Source organism: Zalophus californianus, chromosome 4, assembly GCF_009762305.2.
Source record: "Zalophus californianus isolate mZalCal1 chromosome 4, mZalCal1.pri.v2, whole genome shotgun sequence".
NCBI lineage: Eukaryota > Metazoa > Chordata > Mammalia > Carnivora > Otariidae > Zalophus > Zalophus californianus.
In genome coordinates this window covers 93,762,860-93,777,732 of record NC_045598.1, presented here as the reverse complement: position 1 = coordinate 93,777,732, position 14,873 = coordinate 93,762,860, and the positions used below count along the sequence as shown (strand labels likewise).

At 42.6% G+C, this 14,873-nt stretch overlaps 1 protein-coding gene across 1 annotated transcript in view; it reads left to right on the top strand.

The window, feature by feature from the left end:
* Positions 1-14,873, top strand: part of OVGP1 (oviductal glycoprotein 1) — a 30,745-nt gene that overhangs the window by 12,817 nt on the left and 3,055 nt on the right. Inside the window, exons 4-7 of the mRNA XM_027572683.2 lie at positions 11,171-11,327; positions 12,490-12,607; positions 13,107-13,225; positions 13,902-14,101. Coding sequence (XP_027428484.1) covers positions 11,171-11,327; positions 12,490-12,607; positions 13,107-13,225; positions 13,902-14,101 — 594 coding nt within the window. The remainder of the gene's footprint in view (positions 1-11,170; positions 11,328-12,489; positions 12,608-13,106; positions 13,226-13,901; positions 14,102-14,873) is intronic.

Genomic DNA, 14,873 nt, shown 5'->3' with positions numbered 1-14,873 from the left:
AGACGCTTAACGACTGAGCCACCCAGGCGCCCATCAGCATCTGCCTTTCAAGTTCACTTTCCCCTACTGCTTTTTTTGGAAGGAGGGAGTTTGTGTCTAGCCTGTGCCAACGTTTTCCAATGTGGATTATGTGTTTCCCTCTCTGCCTTGCACAACTACTCCCCTCACGGGTGGTCAGAGACAGAATCTCTTCCAGCACAGTTTCCCATTCTCCTTTTATTTCACTCCGGTGTAACATCTGCTCCCGTGAATATATCAGAACTCCTCTTGCCAAGGTCACTGGTGATGCCCATGCTGTTCACCGCAGTGGCCAAGTCTCAGTTCCAACCTTCCTTGAAACTCAAAATTGAAATAGAAAGAGTAACAAATGTATTTAACTGTATTAAAAATACAAAAACAATATAATCACATTGAAGGAATTAGAGAAGGAAAGAACTAACCTTAGCAGCTTTGGAAAACAGAATTTTGCCTCTATATCGAAAGGCTAAAGACAAAAGGAACTATGGACAAATACGGTACTCTAGCAAATTTGCTGTTTATAGGTATATAGGTTAGCAATTCTGAGACTGCTTTATGTGTATTCCAGGATTAAACACAGAAGGAAACATACTGTGGATAAGAAGAGCCGTGTTTCTCACAGTCAGAGAAATAGTTATAGATAGGGAAAAAGGAAAGGCGAGAATGAACCCTGGGGTGTTGGATTCAGAAGTAACAGCGGGAAATCGTGGTTTTAAAAATATATATGGATTGGTTGATTTAGAAATGGATGTAGAAATATGTGTATCCATAAATATATTTCCTGCTTTCACCACTGGAAAGGGCTAGAGCAATGACACCCTAATAGACCCAGTACCTTGAAGAAAATGTCCCTGAACACCCTTTGAATAACGGAATGGAAGCCTCTGTATCTTGCTACCCTCTCCCCTCTCCTGGTAGATAATTCTGAAGAGTCCCATAAAAGGTTCCAAAACCCTGTTTCTGTGAAGTTAGGAATGTTGCCACCAGGAGGCAGCAGCATACAGGGTTACATTTTCTAGCCGACAACTAGAAGAGTGGAAGAAAAGCCATTAGAATCCCGTTCTACAGAAAATTAAATCACATGTAAATCTCTGTCATTATCATTAAAGCTGATACTTTTGTGCACATTGAGGCAGAGAGAGCGTGAACACCCCAGGCTTAGAGGAGGAGGCTGTGCTGAGATACAGGTTGAGTTCAGACAAACAGGACTTGAAGTCCCAGCTCTGCCTTTGATTAACTATGTGATCACAGGGAAGTTAAATCAGCTTCTACGGTTGTTACAATGGTTAAATGAAATATGTGCCTGGTCCAAGGTCGATAAGTGGGAGTTGTAGTTATATCTTCTATAGATCTTCCAGTTTCCCTCTAACAATTTCTTTCTACAAAGAAACATTAAATCATGCATATGAAATTGGAAACTCTTTGGGTTTGTGCATAGCTCAAAGGCTTCCAGGTACATTCATGACAAAGTTCCAGTAACTTCTCTCATGCCCACTACAACTTTACCTAGGGAATCATTCTGTAAACTGGCCTCTTTCACCTTCGAAAAGGCTCCAATCTAGAAACGAGTAAAGGGTCTTTGGAAGGCATTAAGTGTGTCGTTTCCTTGATTAAAACAAATTAATGGCTCCTTACTGCTTAAGGAATAAAGTCCATGTTACTTAGCATGACATATGAGGTCCACCTCACCATCCAGTCATGCCTGTGTAAACACTTAATACTGTGCTCCAGGAGTTTGCTCCAGATGCTCCTCAGTGTGCTCCATTAGTATGAGGCTTAATAATAAATAGTTTGATGAAATAGAAGTTAAAATACTGTGGATACTGAATCCATGCTGTTTTAATATAGTTTTGTAGAATCAAGAGTATTCCTGTTTTAGCATTACAGTCCTTTCCATTGCAATGGAATCCTGGGGAGAAAATAATTTCCAGAGCCAATTGGCATGATAAAGACTGTGTAGACCCGTGCAGGTCCTTTGGATGGGTCTTGGCTTGTGAAGAGCCATGTTGAGAAGTGCTCTTGTGGCCACACTGGTCACAGTGTTTTCTGATTTCATGACACAAACTGCACTTCTGGGTGCCATTGCTCAGGCTTTGCTTCTGCCTCCAGTGGCTTTTCCCGCTTTCCTTACTTTCTCATCTACCAACCAGGAAGATGCTAACTCAAATTACCTCTTCTCTGAAGGCCTTTCCATCCCCCCAGGAGCTATTACTTCTTGCTTCTGCTTGCTTTATTAATACTGTTCTTTTTTTTAAAAAGGTTTTATTTATTTGAGAGAGAGCAGAGCGAGAGAGAGAGAGAGAGAGAGAGGGAGCACACGATCCGGGGTGGGTGGGGCAGGGGGAGAGAGAGAAGCAGACTCTCTGCTGAGCAGGGCGCCTGACTCAGGGCTCAATCCCAGGACCCTGGGATCATAATCTGAGCCAAAGGCAGACACTTAACCAACTGAGCCACCCAGACGACCCAATACTGTTCTTTTTTTTAAAATTTTTTTATTGTTATGTTAATCACCATACATTACATCATTAGTTTTTGATGTAGTGTTCCATGATTCATTGTTTGTGCATAACACCCAGTGCTCCACGCTGTACGTGCCCTCTTTAATACCCATCACCAGGCTAACCCATCCCCCCAACCCCCTCCCCTCTAGAAACCTCAGTTTGTTTTTCAGAGTCCATTGTCTCTCATGGTTTGTCTCCCCCTCCGACTTACTCCCCTTCATTCTTCCCCTCCTGCTATCTTCTTATTCTTTTTTTTTCTTAACATATATTGCATTATTTGTTTCAGAAGTACCAATCTGTGATTCAACAGTCTTGCACAATTCACAGCGCTCACCATAGCACATACCCTCCCCAATGTCTGTCACCCAGCCACCCCATCCCTCCCACCCCCCCACCACTCCAGCAACCCTCAGTTTGTTTCCTGAGGTTAAGAATTCCTCATATCAGCGAGGTCATATGATACATGTCTTTCTCTGATTGACTTATTTCACTCAGCATAACACCCTCCAGTTCCATCCATGTCGTTGCAAATGGCAAGATCTCATTCCTTTCTATGGCTGGATAATATTCCATTGTGTATATATACCACTTCTTCTTTATCCATTCATCTGTCGATGGACATCTTGGCTCTTTCCACAGTTTGGCTATTGTGGACATTGCTGCTATAAACATTGGGGTGCACGTACCCCTTCGGATCCCTACATTTGTATCTTTGGGGTAAATACCCAGTAGTGCAATTGCTGGATCGTATGGTAGCTCTATTTTCAACTGTTTGAGGAACCTCCATACTGTTTTCCAGAGGGGTTGCACCAGCTTGCATTCCCACCAACAGTGTAGGAGGGTTCCCCTTTCTCTGCATCCCTGCCAACATCTGTCGTTTCCTGACTTGTTAATTTTAGCCATTCTGACTGGTGTGAGGTGGTATCTCATGGAGGTTTTGATTTGGATTTCCCTGATGCCGAGCGATGTTGAGCACTTTTTCATGTGTCTGTTGGCCATTTGGATGTCTTCTTTGGAAAAATGTCTGTTCATGTTTTCTGCCCATTTCTTGATTGGATTATTTGTTCTTTGGGTGTTGAGTTTGATAAGTTCTTTATAGATTTTGGATACTAGCCCTTTATCTGATATGTCACTTGCAAATATTTTCTCCCATTCTGTTGGTTGTCTTTTGGTTTTGTGAAGTGTTTCATTTGCTGTACAAAAGCTTTTTATCTTGATGAAATCCCAATAGTTCATTTTTGCCCTGGCTTCCGTGCCTTTGGCGATGTCTCTAGGAAGAAGTTGCTGCGGCTGAGGTCGAAGAGGTTGCTACCTGTGTTCTCCTTTAGGATTTGGATGGACTCCTGTCTCACGTTTAGGTCTTTCAACCATTTGGAGTCTATTTTTGTGTGTGGTGTAAGGAAATGGTCCAGTTTCATTCTTCTGCATGTGGCTGTCTGATTTTCCAAACACCATTTATTGAAGAGACTGTCTTTTTTTTTCCATTGGACATTCTTTCGTGCTCTGTCAAAGATTAGTTGACCATAGAGTTGAGGGTCCATTTCTGGGCTCTCGATTCTGTTCCATTGATCTATGTGTCTGTTTTTGTGCCAGTACCATACTGTCTTGATGATGACAGCTTTGTAATAGAGCTGGAAGTCCGGAATTGTGATGCCGCCAGCTTTGCTTTTCTTTTTCAACATTCCTCTGGCTATTCGGGGTCTTTTCTGGTTCCATACAACTTTTAGGATTATTTGTTCCATTTCTTTGAAAAAAGTGGATGGTATTTTGATGGGGATTGCATTGAATGTGTAGATTGCTCTAGGTAGCATGGACATCTTCACAATGTTTGTTCTTCCAATCCATGAGCATGGAACGTTTTGCCATTTCTTTGTGTCTTCTTCCATTTCTTTCATGAGTATTTTATAGTTTTCTGAGTACAGATCCTTTGCCTCTTTGGTTAAATTTATTCCTAGGTATCTTATGGTTTTGGGTGCCATTGTAAATGGGATCGACTCCTTGATTTGTCTCTTTTCTGTCTTGTTGTTGGTGTATAGGAATGCCACTGATTTCTGTGCATTGATTTTATAGCCTGCTACTTTACTGAATTCCTGTATGAGTTCTAGCAGTTTTGGGGTGGAGTCTTTTGGGTTTTCCACATAGAGTATCATATCATCTGCAAAGAGTGAGAGTTTGACTTCCTCTTTGCCGACTTGGATGCCTTTGATTTCTTTTTGGTGTCTGATTGCTGTGGCTAGGACTTCTAATGCTATGTTGAATAGCAGTGGTGAGAGTGGACATCCCTGCCGTGTTCCTGACCTTAGAGGAAAAGCTCTCAGCTTTTCCCCATTGAGAATGATATTCGCTGTGGGTTTTTCATAGATGGCTTTTATGATATTGAGGTATGTACCCTCTATCCCTATACTCTGAAGAGTTTTGATCAAGAAAGGATGCTGTACTTTGTCAAATGCTTTTTCTGCCTCTATTGAGAGGATCATATGACTCTTGTTCTTTCTTTTGTTAATATATTGTATCACGTTGTTTGATTTGCGGATGTTGAACCAACCTTGCAGCCCAGGGATAAATCCCACTTGGTCGTGGTGAATAATCCTTTTAATGGACTGTTGGATCCTATTGGCTAGTATTTTGGTGAGAATTTTTGCATCCATGTTCATCAAGAATATTGGTCTGTAATTCTCCTTTTTGATGGGGTCTTTGTCTGGTTTGGGGATCAAGGTAATGCTGGCCTCATAAAATGAGTTTGGAAGTTTTCCTTCCATTTCTATTTTTTGGAACAGTTTCAGGAGAATAGGTATTAATTCTTCTTTAAATGTTTGATAGAATTCCCCTGGGAAGCCATCTGGCCCTGGGCTTTTGTTTGTTGGGAGATTTTTGATGACTACTTCAATTTCCTTAGTGGTTATAGGTCTGTTCAGGTTTTCTATTTCTTCCTGGTTCAGTTTTGGTAGTTGATACATCTCTAGGAATGCACCCATTTCTTCCAAGTTATCTAATTTGCTGGCATAGAGTTGCTCATAATACGTTCTTATAATTGTTTGTATTTCTTTGGTGTTGGTTGTGATCTCTCCTCTTTCATTCATGATTTTGTTGATTTGGGTCATTTCTCTTTTCTTTTTGATAAGTCTGGCCAGGGGTTTATCAATCTTGTTAATTCTTTCAAAGCACCAGCTCCTAGTTTCATTGATCTGTTCTACTGTTCTTTTGGTTTCTATTTCATTGATTTCTGCTCTGATCTTTATTATTTCTCTTCTCCTGCTGGGTTTAGGCTTTATTTGCTGTTTTTTTCTAGCTCCTTTAGGTGTAGGGTTAGGTTGTGTATTTGAGACCTTTCTTGTTTCTTATTTATTTATTTATTTATTTATTTATTTGAGAGAGAGAGAATGAGAGATAGAGAGCACGAGAGGGAAGAGGGTCAGAGGGAGAAGCAGACTCCCTGCTGAGCAGGGAGCCCGATGTAGGACTCGATCCTGGGACTCCAGGATCATGACCTGAGCCGAAGGCAGTCGCTTAACCAGCTGAGCCACCCAGGCGCCTGAGACCTTTCTTGTTTTTGAGAAAGGCTTGTATTGCTATATACTTTCCTCTCAGGACTGCCTTTGCTGTATCCCAAAGGTTTTGAACAGTTGTGTTTTCATTTTCATTGGTTTCCATGAATTTTTTTAATTCTTCTTTAATTTCCTGCTTGACCCATTCATTCTTTAGTAGGATGCTCTTTAGCCTCCATGTATTTGAGTTCTTTCCGACTTTCCTCTTGTGATTGAGTTCTAGTTTCAAAGCATTGTGGTCTGAAAATATGCAGGGAATAATCCCAATCTTTTGGTACTGGTTGGGACCTGATTTGTGACCTAGGATGTGATCAATTCTGGAGAAGGTTCCATGGGCACTAGAGAAGAATGTGTATTCCGTTGCTTTGGGATGGAATGTTCTGAATATGTCTGTGAAGTCCATTTGGTCCAGTGTTTCATTTAAAGTCTTTATTTCCTTGTTGATCTTTTGCTTAGATGATGTGTCCATTCCAGTCAGGGGGGTGTTAAAGTCCCCCACTGTTATTGTATTGTTGTCAATGTGTTTCTTTGCTTTTGTTATTAATTGCCTTATATAATTGGCTGCTCCCATGTTCGGGGCATAGATATTTACAATTGTTAGATCTTCTTGTTGGATAGACCCTTTAAGTAGGATATAGTGTCCTTCCTCATCTCTTATTACAGTCTTTGTTTTAAAATCTAGTTTGTCTGATATAAGGATTGCCACCCCAGCTTTCTTTTGGTGTCCATTAGCATGGTAAATGGTTTTCCACTCCCTCACTTTCAATCTGGGGGTGTCTTTGGTTCTAAAATGAGTCTCTTGCAGACAGCATATTGATGGGTCTTGTTTTTTAATCCAATCTGATAGCCTGTGTCTTTTGATTGGGGCATTGAGCCCATTTACATTCATGGTAACTATTGAAAGGTATGAATTTAGTGCCATTGTATTGCCTGTAAGGTGACTGTTACTGTATGTTGTCTGTGTTCCTTTCTGATCTTTGCTGCTTTTAGGCTCTCTCTTTGCTTAGAGGACCCCTTTCAATATTTCTTGGAGGGCTGGTTTCGTGTTTGCAAATTCCTTTAGTTTTTGTTTGTTCTGGAAGCTTTTTATCTCTCCTTCTATTTTCAATGACAGCCTAGCTGGATATAGTATTCTTGGCTGCATATTTTTCTCGTTTAGTGCTCTGAAGATATCTTGCCAGTCCTTTCTGGCCTGCCAGGTCTCTGTGGATAGGTCTGTTGCCAATCTAATATTTTTACCATTGTAGGTTACATATCTCTTCTCCCGAGCTGCTTTCAGGATTTTCTCTTTGTCTCTGAGACTCGTAAGTTTTACTATTAGATGTCGGGGTGTTGACCTATTTTTATTGATTTTGAGAGCGGTTCTCTGTGCCTCCTGGATTTTGATGCCTGTTTCCTTCCCCACATTAGGGAAGTTCTCTGCTATAATTTGCTCCAATATACCTTCTGCCCCTCTCTCTCTTTCTTCTTCTTCTGCGATCCCAATCATTCTAATGTTGTTTCATCTTATCGTATCACTTATCTCTCAAACTCTGCCCTTGTGATCCTGTAGTTGTTTATCTCTCTTTTTCTCAGCCTCTTTATTTTCCATCATTTGGTCTTCTATATCGCTGATTCTCTCTTCTGCCTCATTTATCCTAGCAGTTAGTGCCCCCATTTTTGATTGCACTTTCATTAATAGCCTTTTTGATTTCGACTTGGTTAGATTTTAGTTCTTTTATTTCTCCAGGAAGGGTGTCTCTAATAACTTCCATGCTTTTTTCAAGCCCAGCTAGTATCTTTAAAGTCATGATTCTGAACTCTAGGTCCGACATCGTACTAATGTCAGTATTGAGTAGGTCCCTGGCAGACGGTACTACCTCTTGTTCTTTTTGCTGAGGTGATGTTTTTCATCTTGTCATTTTGTCCAGAGGAGAACAGATAAATGAGAACAAAATGCTAACAGGTTAACAACATCCCCAGCAAATATACTCTATACAAATCAGAAAAGACCTGAAACCAGGGGAAAAGAAAGGGAAAGAAAGAAAAAAGAAAGAGAAAAAAAAGAAAAAGAAAAAGATAAAAACAAACAAAACCAGAACAAAACAAAACAAAAAAAACCCAGAATATGATCAAATATGATCAGGCTAGTGCATAGATCAGTGCCACACACTAGATTTTGGGTGTATTTTGGTCTATTAGAAGAAAGTGCCTCCTACAATTTTAAAGGAAGAAAGACTTATATATGTACAAAATAAGGTTGATACAATGAAGGGATGGAAGATGAATGTAAAGATGAAACTTATAAAAGGTTTTATAAATGGAATTGATAAGAAGTTGTTTGAAAGAGGAAAGAAGAAGATTTAAAAAAAAGAAAAAAGAAAAGAAAAAAAATGGGAGACACTGTGATCAGGCAGGAGACTAGAACAAAGCCATACTCTAGTGATTTAGGGTATATTTTGATCTGTTAGAAGAAACTGTATATCAAAATTTTAAAGAGAGAACAACTTATATATATATATATATATATATATATATGCCAAAAATAAGGGTAACTACTATGAAGGGATAAAATATGACTCTAAAAATGAAAAATAAAAAATGTTTTTTTAAAAAAGGGATTGATAAGATGTTGGTTGAAAAGGAAAAAGAAAAATTCAAAAAAAACCCACAAAAAACAGTAAAAAAATTAACTTTGAAAAACTAATGAATCATGGTAAAAAAGCCATGAATTCTATGTGCAGTATTCCCCTAGCGCTGGAGTTCTTCCATTCTCCTTGATCGGTAAACTTGGTCTTGGCTTGCTGGCTGTTCGTGCTGATCTTCTGGGGGAGGGGCCTGTTGCCATGGTTCCCAAATGTCTTTGGAGGCAGAATTGCCCCGCCCTTGTCCGTCCGGGCTAAGCAAGCTGCTCGGGTTTGCTCTCAGGAGCTTTTGTTCCCTGCAAGCCCTTGGTACAGCTTTGGAGGACCAGGGTGAAAATGGTGGCCTCCCACTCTCTGCCCGGAGGAGCTGAGAACTCGGGGCCCCGCTCCTCAGTGTGCCCCCAGACAAAAGCAGTCACTCCTGTCTCGCCGGTCTCCGGCTGCACTCCGTGCTCACCCGGCCTGTGACGGAGCGTTTTTATCTCTGGCACCCAACCCCGTGTGGAGTCTCCAAACCCAGCAGATCCCTGCGGTGCGCTCCCGCGCTGCTCCTCCCGGGGGAGGGAAGGGAGTCTCCCCAGCTCTGCTGCTTGTTGAGTCCCTGCTGGAGGCGCAGTGGCCCAACTGGGCCGCGGATCACAGTTTATGGCAACCCCGAGCTGCGAACCCGCGCCTCGGCTCCGTCTCTGCAGCTGGCTTCCCCGCTCCGATATCTGGGAGCTCTGCTGCTCTCAGGCAGCCCCAGTCTTTCTGTGACCCCAAGCGTCCTGAGACCACACTGTCCCGCGAGGGTTCCACCCCCCGCTTAGCCACGGGAGCGACGTCCCTCCGCCGAGCCGACTTCTAAAAGTTCCAATTTTGTGCTCCGCAGCTCTAGCACTTGCCAGAAGCGGCCGACGGAGGCCCCCTCCCCCGCCATCTATCCTCCCGAATATCGCCTCGATTTCACTTCTCCGCACATCCTACCTTCCAGAAAGTGGTCGCTTCTCTGTTCAGAGTTGTTGCTACTCTCTTCTTCGATCCCCTGTTGAGTTCGTAGGTGTTCAGAATGGTTTGATCCCTCTTCAGCTGAATTCCTGAGACCAGACGAAATCCAGGTCTCCTACTCCTCCGCCATCTTGCTCCGCCCCCCCAATACTGTTCTTAATCATTCTTATTCATTCAACACACATTTGGATGCTAGAGTGATCACATCATCTCATAATTAGATTATATGTCTAGGCAGGATGCTGACTATGCATACAAGGACCATATCTGAATTTTTTTTTGTACTCCCAGAGCTTATGTGCAGAGGTAAGCACAGAATAGACATTCCATAAATGTTGGCTAATTGTGAACTAAAAAATTGAAAATAAAGATCAGAGTGTCATGAACTATGAGAATCATATCAGAAGACTATAGATGGGTCTGATGAGAGGAACAGGAAGGAAAAGGGGAAAAAGAAGTGGAGAGTCTACTGTAAATCTCCAAAAAGCACATGGACTTTGGAACCAAAGAACAAATTGTTCCATTGTTCTGGCAGAAGTTGCCAGCACCCATTTCCCAATAGATGTGGGCACCAGGATCCTTTGTCCCCAGTGCATTTCACATTTGTTATCACATCCTAATCTTTGGATTACATCAGCAAAGCCACTAATCGCTTTTTAAATTGACTGCAGAGTGGATATTAAAGGCTATAATTCTTGCCAGGAGGAAAAACAAACAGAATCCATGGATGTATAAGGGCCCAAGTTGGTACAAGGCTAAGAAGCCCATGTGCCTATGGTGAAAAGTTCAGGGAGATCAGGGTATAAAAGAGAGACCCAATCTCGCTCTGTGTGTCCCAGCCCTTGGGTGTGCCACTGTGTCCTGGTGTGTCTGTGGGCCACTAAAATCAGCACCATGAAGATCCTGGTCTTGGTCTTCATTTGTCTACACCTCTCAGAAGGTGTGGAAAGGTATGTATGGGGATTCAGTTTCACTGTGAATTTCAGCCCTAAGGGAGCATCACAAGCTAGGGGAGAGCAAAGGCCTTCCCCTGCAGATCTTATGGAAAGGCAGGCAGATTGCGTCTTGGTACATGAACCCAAAAACCGCAGGGACCCTAGACTTGAAATGGATGATGATGATGATGATGATGATGATGATGATGTGTGTGTGTGTGTGTGTGTGTGTGTGTGAGTAAAGGTGGGTTGGTGTTTTGTTAGCCAAGAAGGAAGGATGTACAATATCTATAAAACTTAGAGGAGGGACTGGGAAAGAACAGGTATTTATTCTGTGGAAACAGTGTATGTAAGCAGGAAACCCCAAATATATGTTATAGTGGGTTTTCAGGCTGGAAATACTGGAGTGACTGCAGAACTTGCTACAATCCAGAAGAATTTCTTATAAGAGCCTCTTCTTGAGTAGAAGTAGGTTTAAAAACTCCAGATCAGATCATTGAAGTGATTTCTTTAATGGGGAAGGTGAAACTCACTCCTTTTGTTTGCCCTAATCTCTGCAGAATCATTCTGAAGAAAGGCAAGTCCATCCGCCAGGTAATGGAAGAGCGGGGTGTATTAGAGACATTCCTGAAGAACCACCCAAAGGTTGATCCAGCCGCCAAGTATCTTTACAATAATGATGCTGTTGCTTATGAACCTTTCACCAATTACCTGAATGTAAGTGAAGGGGAGGTGGCGTCCATAACCCTTGGCTAATAACCATTCTTGGATATTTACTTAGACCTCTCATCAGCTCTGATTTTGGACTTTTTACTAAACCTAAGTCTCACTTTCCTGTGGAAAGTCTCTGGATAAGTTATGAGTTGGTACCACTTAACACTATTGTATTCCCATTCCTTCCTTCCTTCTCATTACTGGCTCATTCTCTGAAGCTCCATTTATACGGTTAAGAGATCCACAGTGACCATATTCAAGTCAATTGAGAGAGCCAAAGGCAGTCCCAGTGATGGGCTGCAGGGGAAAGAAGGAAAGCACATGCTAAGCTTCCAAGCAAAATCTCCAGTGGCTCCAGGTGCCATAGATCTCCCTGTTTGGAAACATACACTGGTACTCAGAGCAAGTATTTGAGTGTTCCTGAGGCTGCAGTGTCTCCTCAGGGCATCTCAACACACTGGTGTCCTATGGACTGTCCTTAGATGTTACATGAGTGTCAGATCTAGAAGCCACCCTAGGGATCTCCTATTTTGACTTCCACTTTCTATAGATGGTGGAAGGAGAGGCAGGTAACTGACATGACTGGTCCAAATTCACTTACAACTTAAACTGTGGCTCAGTGAAGTTCTCTTCTTGCTTTCCATGCTACTTCTCATTACTAAACTAAGTTTCACCTTCCTGTGGATTTCCTGGCACCTTAGCTACTGTGTGACCAGAGGGAGGGGAATGGTGGGGAAATATCTAACACTGGAAGAAAAAGAAGGATGTGTGTGTGTGTGTGTGTGTGTGTGTGTGTGTGTGTGTGTGTGTGTGTGTGATGTGGGGAGGGGTTTGGGCACTGGGAATGGAGAAAAAGTGATTGCTTTTCCAAGTTTGCATGTTCTGGCATATAAGGTAAATCCATGGTGTTATCACCTGATACAGAGTAGAAAATGCTTTGGAAGAAGAGACTGGCTTGCCAGACCAGTTCTCACCTAGTCAAAGTCTTTCAATTAGGGACAAAAATGGGAAATATTGAGGGGATCTGGCTCTAGATGTGAAGGAGAACTTCTGGAAAGAGAAGAATATACTTTGTCCAAAATGTGGTTTCTAGTGAGTCAACATCTTCCCCATCCTTAGGACAAGGCTTGGCTACTTCATGAGAGTGACAAACTTTTCTTTGCAGTCCTACTACTTTGGAGAGATCAGCATTGGGACACCGCCACAAAATTTCCTGGTCCTCTTTGACACAGGCTCCTCCAACCTGTGGGTGCCCTCCACCTACTGCCAGAGCCAGGCCTGCTGTGAGTATACCACCGTCATCACCCACCCATGGATAGGAGCAGAGGGCAGGGCAGAGTCAGGATTGAGCACAATTTCAGCATCCAAGTCCAGAGTTCTTGGTGCAGACCCATGATCTCATCCTCCTTAAATTCAGACCATCTGGAAATCTTGCCCTTGGTCTACATTTCACAAGTGCTACAGTTCTGGAGAGAGACAGCAGAAATAGACCAAGGCTTCCATTCTTTTCTACATTGTTCCCTTTCCTCAGCTTTCTCCTGTGGGCCCCAATTCCTGTCACTTTGAGTTGAGCCATCCCTCAGGAAATGGAAGGAAGGGGCAACATCTGTTTCCCAAAGGGACAGACTTTTCTGGGGCTACAGATTGTCTTCAGCACAAAGGATCTGAGGCTGAGGCCCAATCCCAGGCTCGGTCTGACGGTCTCAGGCCATCAAGGATAACTGTCCTCCAAGTTTTTGGGAAAATGTGTTGACATTAAATTTCCATTCTATCCTTGCACAGCCAGTCACAACAGGTTCAACCCCAGCAGTTCCTCTACCTACAGAAACAATGGGCAAACCTATACACTGTATTATGGAAGTGGCAGCCTGACTGTGCTCCTGGGATATGACACTGTTAATGTAAGTGCTGTTCTCATCCTTCTGTGGGTCTGCTCTTTAGCTCCCCTTTTTTAGAGGCTAAAGCTGTCAGAGAGACCCATGATTACTAGGTAGGCACGAACGCCCAGAAGCTGATGGTTGGAAAAGATACCAAAGGCCATCTAATTAAACCTTTCTCCCAAGACAGGACTTGGTCCCACAGCAGTCCTGACTGCAGGGAGCTCTTTACATTGTGCCTCCCTGTGACTTTGCTCCCTGGTACTGACCTCTGCGGCCACATGGAGCACATCTGCTTCCTCCTGCACATGACTTTACGCTAGGTATTTGAAGATCTTCCTTTCACTATTTTCTTTCCTTTTACATCAATCACCCACAGTTCCTATGTTATTTGTGCACATGGATTTTTCAATATAAAGCCAGCCACTGTCCTTTCACTGTCCGTGGAAGTGGAAACTCTTAACTCCAGAACACAACAGCCTCTGCTTCCCCAACACCCACACTCTTCTTTCCAAGACATACATGGTTGGATGATGCTGTTGTCTCTTCATCTTCCATATCCCACCCATGATTGAGCTAAGCATGAAAGAAGCCAACTTCCTCTCCCCAAAAAAGGGTCTAGATTCCATTCCCTGGGCACCTAAGTCTGGGAAGGCTTTATCCACCTGAACTATTGATCTTTTTTCCCTGCTTGTCCCAGGTTCAGAACATCGTCATCAATAACCAGCTATTTGGTCTGAGTGAGATTGAGCCCAGCAATCCCTTCTATTATGCAAACTTTGATGGTATTCTGGGAATGGCCTACCCCAACCTGGCAGTGGGGAATGCCCAAACAGTCATGCAGAGCATGGTGCAGCAAGGCCAGCTCACCCAGCCCATCTTCAGTTTCTACTTCTCTCGGTGAGCACCCTTGCCCTGGGTAGGTCTCAGCAAATGAGGCTGTGGGAGCTTTCAGCAAGTCAACATCAGACAAGGCCAAGTTTTTAACATATCTTGACACAATGAGTATAACCGGCTATGTGCATTTCATGCATTTCTGAAAATTTGTAATTACATTTTTGTAGGAATTTTATTTTAATGTAGTAGAGGAGTTTTTTTTAAGATTTTATTTATTTATTTGAGAGAGAGGGTATGAGCAGGGAGGAGGGGCAGAGGGAGAGGGAGAAACAGACTCCCCACTGAGCAGGGAAGCCCGATTGTGGGGCTGGATCCCAGAACCCTGGGATCATGACTTGAGCCAAAGATAGACACCCCACCCACTGAGCCACCCAGGAGCCCCTGCACTAGAAGAATTTTTAATTTAGGCCAAAGCCATAAGATGACTCTTTCCTTAAAAATGAACTATAGTCCCTCAAGATTTAGTCAGTAAATGTGGACATTGTTGTATTAGATTTGCATAGCTGTAGGGCTTTAGAACAAGCCACATGATTACTTACTAATATAGTAAAATCAGATTTATAATAAAGAGAATTATAAATGATATTTGTAATAACATATTTGGCCCTACAAAGAGTTCTTATAGTTATTACTTCACATGACATCTCAAAAATCTTGCCATTGGCCCCATTTTTCCACTGAGGCAATGCAGGCTCAGACAGGTGGTCAATATTGAGCAAGGTCTGATAAGTGTGAAGCCACGACTCAAACACAAATATCTTGGTCACAAATCCAG